Below are 8,990 nucleotides of genomic sequence, written 5' to 3' on the forward strand. Positions count from 1 at the left end.
CACACTTCTGGAAGCGTCCAGAGAATCAGACCAATCAAAACACTGCAGGAACCGCGTGCCCTTGTTGCGTCAGCTGAGCTGTCACTGAAGCGGCTCAGTGGAAACTTCTGGATGCTTCCAGACTTTTGCTTTGAAATTAGGCCAAACAGAAAAGAATAGGCAAATGATTTGCAGTGTCTTTCGCGAACATGTGATTGCTTTAATATACAAATCCACACAAAGTGTGGGTTTATGACTTTATGTTTCTAGTGTAGTTTGGTCCGTATATATATATATATATATATATATATATATACACACACACACACACACACACACAGAGAGAGAGAGATAGCTAGATAGATAGATAGATAGATAGATGGATGGATGGATGGATAGATAGATGATAGATAGATGGATGGATTTTTTAAAATCTTTTTTTACCAATTGAGTTACGATAGACTATTTAAGCCACAAACTGGTAAGTAGTCTTGGGTCCTCCCAAGGTTTCTTCCTCATATTCTCAAATGTATTTTCTTGCAACTGTTGCCTTGTTCTGGGAAAGCAAAAACCATATTATTTTCTTTAGTTTCATGTATTTATTTACTGTTTGTTTGTTGTCTGTAAAGCTGATTTGTAATACGGTGTTTAAAAAACACTATATTAATAAAACCTCTGTCTCTAATGTTCAACAAATTGTCCTTTTGAAACTTTTTTTATATCTGCCCCTTTCTTATACATGCACTTGTATGTAATGTTTTATTTATTTTTATAATTCTGCTATATTTACTACTTTTTTCAAAGTTTTGAAAGGTGTCTAAATAACTTAATAATATTATTAAATAAATATATTATATTATAATTATAAATGGTCCCTGGACCTCATGTCTCCTGGAAGGCTTCTTAGTTGAACTCTGGCATGAGCTACAGCAAAAAAAAAAAAGAAACTATGACATAATCTTCCTTGACTTTAGAAAATTATACTTCATCCAAAACCCCTTCCAACACTAATTAACTGACTTCTTCAAATGCAACACAGATCCTCACACATACAAAAGATGTTTAATTACTAATAGTGGAATTATGCAATTCATCTAAGAGTGCAACACCATCTGGAGTTACTAAAGAGATATTGAATGTTAAACTGTAGCACAAAAGTACATGAGATGACCCTTACTTTACTGCTCATATCTGATTCCACTGTTACAAAGAAGTTTGACGTTCAATACATCCCCAAGATTAAAACAAGACAAGGACCACAGGCAACACTGTCCAGCATGGCTAAGTGACTGCAAACATGTACACAAGTGTTTATGCATACGAGTATGTATATGCATATAGGCTGACGATCTGAATGTGTTTTACTGCAGATTTGAAAAGGATAGTCTACCACCCCCCATCTGCTCTGATCTGCACTTCACACATTCCTGAACAATTAATCTTTCATAATTATACATCGTCCATTTATATTAAACTGCACACTTTGTAAATAACATATCTGCACACTAATAAACATATCTGTACATTTATCTAAACAATTCATTTTTTCCTATACTTCTATTTCTGTATATAGTACATTATTACATTTTTCTAATTGTTCTTTTCTTTTCTTTTCTTATATTATATCCCTACTGTGTTATTCCTATGTATGTCTGCACTATGTTTGTACTTTCTTCTACACTGGAAGCTCCTGTCCTCAAGTAAAATTCCTTGTGTGTGTAAACATACTTGGTAATAAAGCTCTTCTGATTCTGATTCTGATTCTGATTCTGAGTTATAAGTGGATGAAATGAATATTCTAAGAAAATACTTTGGTGTGAAGTTATCTCTCTTTTTTTAAATAAACCGTTCTTTGACTAGTGATAGATAAATGCCACTTCAAGGAATATTCTGGGTTCAATACAAGTTCAGTTAACAGCATTTGTGGCATAATGCTGCTTTAAAAAAAATATATAAAAAAAAACGTTAAATATATTTGTAATTATTATTTGAAACGTAAAGCTGTTTAATAATAATTTACACAGTTTATGTGGTTTCAGGCTTTTCGTTTACGTTTTCACATTAAAACCACATAATAGAAAACGCCAGACATGGCTAGGACTGAACTACATGATGACGCAGATTTGAGGGAGGAGCCGTTCCGCTGTGCAGGTTTTTGATTGGTCGAACTCGCTTCAACAGAGCTCTGCCGGAGAATATAAAACACGACTGATTCCATTTCTTCAGTATGTACTTCGGGATAGTTCAGAATGAAGACGAGAGAGAGACACAACGAAGTGTACTATTTAGATAAGGAACCACAATTACGCCTGACAGAAAATATCTAATTCTTTCAAGGTAAGTTGAATTTCTCAAATTTACCACTGTTCTTTTTTGATGTTTAAGCCATAAACGTGAATAGTTACACCAATAGCTTGAAATCAGACATGAAATGTATACAGTAAATTATGTTTTATCCTACACTCATCAGTTTCACGATTAAATATCCACAAATATGTGATTAAGAGTTGCCTAATGAATCAATAATTAGGGATTTACTCACGTTTCTTAAGCAAGGATTATTTTTGAGTGTTTATTGTTATTATTATTATATTTAATAAAACATTATTCTTGTTTTTCAAATGATTAGTGTGAGCATAATAATATAATAACATAATTATTTATATAGAGACAATTATCCAAAACAAATAAGTTTAACATTCATTTTATAAAGAAAGTTTGTGGTTTTACATCACAATTTTTTTCTAATTTATTTTGCTTGTTGAATACAGGTTTACATTAAAACAATCAAACATGTCATCTGCAAAAGGAGTTGCTATTGGAATTGACCTGGGCACCACCTACTCCTGTGTGGGGGTGTTTCAGCATGGAAAAGTGGAAATCATCGCCAATGACCAGGGGAACAGAACAACACCCAGCTATGTTGCCTTTACAGACACTGAGAGGCTCATTGGAGATGCAGCTAAAAACCAGGTGGCCATGAACCCCAACAGCACCGTGTTTGATGCTAAGAGGCTGATTGGCAGAAAGTTTGATGACCCAGTTGTGCAGTCTGACATGAAGCACTGGTCTTTCCAAGTCGTCAGTGATGGAGGAAAGCCAAAAGTTCAAGTTGATTACAAAGGAGAAAACAAGACGTTTTACCCTGAAGAGATTTCCTCTATGGTCCTGGTGAAGATGAAGGAGATTGCTGAAGCTTATCTGGGGCAGAAGGTGACGAATGCAGTTATCACAGTTCCTGCCTATTTCAATGACTCCCAGAGGCAAGCGACTAAAGACGCTGGAGTAATCGCTGGACTGAATGTCCTCAGAATCATCAACGAGCCCACAGCTGCAGCCATTGCCTACGGCCTTGACAAAAGCAAAGCTTCAGAGCGCAATGTCCTGATCTTTGACCTGGGAGGAGGCACCTTTGATGTGTCCATCCTGACCATTGAAGATGGCATCTTTGAGGTGAAGGCCACAGCTGGAGACACTCATCTGGGTGGAGAGGACTTTGACAACCGCATGGTGAATCACTTTGTTGAAGAATTCAAGAGGAAGCACAAGAAGGACATCAGTCAGAACAAGAGAGCACTGAGGAGGCTGCGTACAGCATGTGAGCGAGCCAAGAGGACACTCTCGTCCAGCACTCAGGCCAGCATTGAGATCGACTCACTGTACGAGGGCATCGACTTCTACACATCCATCACCAGAGCTCGCTTTGAAGAGATGTGCTCAGACCTCTTCAGAGGAACACTTGATCCTGTGGAAAAAGCCCTGAGAGACGCCAAGATGGACAAGTCTCAGATTCATGACATTGTGTTGGTTGGTGGATCAACAAGAATTCCAAAGATCCAGAAGCTTCTGCAGGATTTCTTCAACGGCAGAGACTTAAACAAGAGCATCAATCCAGATGAGGCAGTGGCTTATGGTGCTGCGGTCCAAGCCGCCATCCTCATGGGAGACACATCTGGAAACGTCCAGGACCTGCTGCTGCTGGATGTGGCTCCACTGTCCCTGGGTATTGAAACCGCAGGTGGAGTCATGACTGCCCTCATCAAACGCAACACCACCATCCCCACCAAACAGACCCAGACCTTCAGCACCTACTCAGACAACCAGCCCGGTGTCCTGATCCAGGTCTATGAGGGAGAGAGGGCCATGACAAAAGACAACAACCTGCTGGGTAAATTTGAGCTGACAGGAATCCCACCTGCACCACGTGGAGTCCCGCAGATTGAAGTGACCTTTGACATCGATGCCAACAGAATCCTAAATGTGTCCGCGGTGGACAAAAGCACTGGAAAAGAGAACAAGATCACCATCACCAATGACAAGGGCAGACTGAGTAAAGAGGAGATTGAGAGGATGGTGCAGGAAGCAGACAAATACCAAGCTGAAGATGATCTGCAAAGAGAGAAGATTGCTGCCAAAAACTCTCTGGAGTCTTACGCCTTCAACATGAAGAACAGTGTAGAAGATGAGAACCTGAAAGGCAAGATCAGTGAGGATGACAAGAAGAAAGTTATTGAGAAATGTAACGAGGCTGTCAGCTGGCTAGAGAACAACCAGCTGGCTGATAAGGAGGAGTATGAACATCAGCTGAAGGAGCTGGAGAAAGTCTGCAATCCAATCATCACTAAACTGTACAAGGGAGGGATGCCAGCTGGAGGATGTGGAGCTCAGACACGTGGAGGATCAGGGGCCGCTGCTCAGGGGCCAACTATTGAAGAAGTGGATTAAAGATATGGACTTGTCACTTGCCTGTCAGAACTCACTTAACATTTTGAGCAAGGATTTTTTATATGACATTATATTCTGGTTTTATTTATCCACAAGCCACTTTAATTTAGTCAATATGTATTGACTGTAAAGATGTAAAGATGTAAATACAAGCATGATTATCTTTTATGGATAATGAACATTGTTAATAAAGTTTTTTTTAAAAATTAAAACATATGCAATGTGTTCTCATTCAGAAGGTCTGGTTACAGACTCAAGACAAATCATGGTGATGAAAACATTAAAGTAAGTTTATAATTTGGCAGAAATAATTTCATGACAAGTATCCTAGTTTAGAGGAACTGGTGAGTCTAGTGTAGGTGAGTAGATATTTTCACTGATAAGTGTGACAACATCACGCAGCACAATGTCAACATTCACTGTAAAAAAACAACAAGGGTGACAACACAGATTTCAAACAAAAAGATAAACTGTTACCATCTCTTTGGTCTGTCTTCAGCTTTGTCAGACTCACCAAAGAAAAGTCTTATAATTCTCTTTTAAGAAAAAAGGGCAAGATTGAGGGTTAACACCTTGTGACATCAACTTGCTTTTTTTAATATATTAATTTAGCCATTACCAAACCCAAGCTGAATAGGAAAAGGGATTAGGTCTAGGTGTTGACCGGACAGTGAGTCTCCACTCACTTAACACTTTAAAATGAATGTCTATAATGAAGTTGATACCATGCTTTTGTGGCATCAAATGAACCACAGATTTTTTCACAGCACTGATGAAAATATAAAAGAATCGTATTTATTTCCACAATCAAATGATTGATTTTGAGTTGCACCTGCTGAGTGGAAAAAAAAAAAAGTGTGAAAGAATGTTTACATCAAGCTGGCCTTGTGATAGCAGAGAAAGCTAAAACACTTGAATCAGAGACACAGCAGTTAGATGGACCACATGAATTCAACCTCAGAGCACCACTGCAGCGCTTGTCTCGGTGTTGTGGACTGATGTTTTATTGCACAAATTGAGCAGAAAGTTGTTCTCATTACTGGATGCTCTTCAGGGATTGGACTCAGCCTGGCGGTGCATCTCGCATCAAACCCGTCAAAAGCCTACAAAGGTAACTGATGCGACACAAAACGATGCATTTGTATGGTTCTTTTTAATTTACTCCGAGTTTATATGCATGTATATATATCTGAAAATTACAGTTAACTTTAGTGAAAAGTCTACCTTGTGTATAGTTATAATCACTATATGATTGACTTAATGTTTAGTCTATGCTACCATGCGGAACCTGGACAAGAAGCAGCGGCTTTTGGAGAGTGTGATAGGACTGCATAAAGACACTATGGCCATACTACAGATGGATGTGACAGAGCAGCAGTCTATACTTAATGCTTAAAGAAATGTTACAGAGGGCAGAATTGACATACTAGGTAAGAGAAAGAAAGACATTCTGGCCTTTCAAAGGGAAAAAGTTTGTATAAATACAAGGTTAAAAGCCCAAATGAACAGGCACCTTTAAATTCACTGCTAACGTAGAAAATATGTATAAACCCATGTTTTAAGGGATCAATTATTTCATTAATTCCCTCCCAATATCTTTGTGTTAGTTTGTAATGCAAGTGTAGGTCTGATGGGTCCTCCGGAAGTCCACTCACTGGAAACTATACATGGAATGCTGGATGTCAATCTGCTGTGCACCCTCCGCACCATACAGACCTTCCTACCAGACATGAAGAGAAAGAGACATGCTCGAATCCTTGTGACCGGCAGCATCGGAGGACTACAGGGTTAGTGGGGGTGGAGGGAGAGACTCAGACAGTTGGGAGAGAGATTTTTCAAAAACATGCAGCAAAGCAATTCATTCCAAAAATAATTTACTTAATCAGTATTTTTATCTGGTCTGGTTTTCATTTTAAAGAACATTGCCACATTTATTTATATAGCGCTTTATACAACACAGATTGTCAAATCAGCTTCAGAGTAATAAACAGGAAAATAATAGTGTTAATGTTGCAGAATTAATCTATTATGAAACAAATTCAATGTCAGTTGTATAGCAGCTCTACAGAAGCCAAGTGTTTTTATTTAGCTTAATTTATGTTCAGTGTTGATTTAGTTCAGTTCGATAAGTGTCAATATTACAGGGTTAGTGTCATTATCCAGCTTAATTCAATTTTTTTTTTCTTCCTTATTAAATTGTGTCAGTGCAGATGAATCAATAATACTACTATTAATATAATATGAATTGTCTTTTAAATCCCAACTGAGCAAGCCAAAGGAGACAAGATCCATAAAATAAGATGAATTTACGTATGAAGCACAACTACAAAATAAGTGTAAAATTATTATTGTTTTTTAAGTTAAAAAAATATTTTCAGAGAATATCTCTTAAATTGTTTATTTTTCTTACAATCTTGGCAAATTGTTTTTTTCCCCCTTGTTTTAAGCTTAAACCTCAGTAAATGTTGTTAGATTGCTTGCAACAAGAAATAAACATACAGTTTGAAAGAAAGAAAGAAAGAAAGAAAGAAAGAAAGAAAGAAAAAGAAAAAGAAAAAGAAAAAGAAAAAGAAAAAGAAAAAGAAAAAGAAAAAGAAAAAGAAAGAAAGAAAAGTTAAAAATAAATAAATGTTCTCTGTCTGAAACTCAGGACTACCATTCAATGAGGTTGAATGGTAGCAAATTTGCAGTAGAGGGTGCTTGTGAGAGCCTGGCTATACTACTCCAGCACTTCAATATCCAGTGAGTATTATATGTGCACAACTGCAAACATGAGCAAACAGAATCATTTTTTCTATGAAATGTTCCAAAATGATCCTCAGATATATTGCTCAGGTACCCCTACACTATCCTAAATCCATCTAAACATTACAACTCCCATGCTGCAGTGTGAGCCTGATTGAATGTGGACCAGTCAACACAGACTTCCTGATGAACCTGAAGAGGACTGAGCCCAAGTTGATGCGCACATACGCAGCCTGTATGATCAGTACCTGCAGCACTGCCAGTCTGTGTTCCATCAGGATACTGATGACATCACACAGGTGCTACCGCCAGCCTGATTCAGAAAGTCAAACCCCGACAGCGTGATCAGGGCTTGATTCAGAGCCAAATAAATAAACAGATATGAAATACTGATTCGAGTTTATTTTATAATTTAATATTTAAAAATCTAATTTTTTTAAATAAATGAATCTTAAAGCTTTCGTTAAGAACAAACAATAGGCCAAGCAAAACAATGCACAACACAACAATAATATTAAGGTAATATTAAATACCTTTTATTATTACAGTAATAATAAGAGGTCATTTTCACTATAATCACACATTTAATGAATGGCTATGGCATTCTTCATTTTGTTATTTCATTTGATTATCAACATTTGTGAGATTTAGTCACTCGAAACAGTTTTGAGGTTAACTGATCTAATTTTGTTTGTTAATGAGGTATGTGTTTTTAGATTTGATGTTAATATTGTTTTTATTTTTAAGTAAAAGGATCAAATTAGACCCTTTGGGTAACTGGAAAGAAGAGTGGCATGTTGTTATAAGTGTGAAACTTTACAGATACCACACATATTACCATGACTATGTTAACGTGTTCCTCTCGCTCTTGTCTTTACTTTTAGGTGTATATGGAGGCAGTCGAAGCCCAGACTCCATTTCTCAGATATTACTAACAGAGCCCTGCTACCCATGAGCAGCCTGAAACTCACCTCCATGGATGGCTCTCAGTACATCCGAGCAATGAGCAAGCTCATCTTTTCCGCACCCAATGCTGATCCACAGATATGAGATTCTTTTCATAAGCCCTGGAGTATGGAACACACTATATTTACAATTTAAAGTGCTGACAAATGAAGCCTTTGGCTGAAACTAGTACTGCAGTGTTTCTACTGCTAGAATCACTAACATACTCTAAATAACTGTGATTTGTACAACACAGAGCCAGTGAAAATAAAGTCTTTGTGTATTTAGTCTGTGTTCTTCTGTATTCCTCGGTGTTGAACTCTGTGCAGAATTTCATCTCAAGGACTGTTTGATTCTCTCGCACAAGACCACTATCAGTTTCACATTTTTCTTCAATTGCTTACTACTACTAGAATCAGAGAACAGTGAGGGCAGAGCACACCAAATCCGTGCAAGGTCATTATTTTGCTCTATTTTGTGAGCGTTTCATTCAAGGACACAGTGATCTGGATCACATGCCAACGTCACTGATGACCAGCATATCACAGGTTCACAGCTGCCTTACACCTTCATTCTGGTTTTTAGAGATCTATGGC

At 37.5% G+C, this 8,990-nt stretch overlaps 1 protein-coding gene and 1 pseudogene across 1 annotated transcript; both read left to right on the forward strand.

Annotated features, from left to right (window-relative positions):
• The first annotated feature begins 2,204 nt into the window (after window positions 1–2,204).
• On the forward strand, window positions 2,205–4,817 carry LOC107687002 (heat shock 70 kDa protein). The gene is made up of 2 exons (XM_016484141.1): window positions 2,205–2,316; window positions 2,751–4,817. Exon 2 carries the CDS (start codon window positions 2,773–2,775, stop codon window positions 4,702–4,704), a length of 1,932 nt encoding a protein of 643 aa, XP_016339627.1. The 5' UTR covers window positions 2,205–2,316; window positions 2,751–2,772; the 3' UTR covers window positions 4,705–4,817.
• A 293-nt stretch (window positions 4,818–5,110) lies between these two features.
• On the forward strand, window positions 5,111–8,499 carry LOC107687018 (estradiol 17-beta-dehydrogenase 1-like; annotated as a pseudogene).
• Window positions 8,500–8,990: the final 491 nt, after the last annotated feature.

This window comes from Sinocyclocheilus anshuiensis, unplaced genomic scaffold (assembly GCF_001515605.1).
Source record: "Sinocyclocheilus anshuiensis isolate Anshui unplaced genomic scaffold, SAMN03320099.WGS_v1.1 scaffold1287, whole genome shotgun sequence".
In the NCBI taxonomy this organism is placed as follows: domain Eukaryota; kingdom Metazoa; phylum Chordata; class Actinopteri; order Cypriniformes; family Cyprinidae; genus Sinocyclocheilus; species Sinocyclocheilus anshuiensis.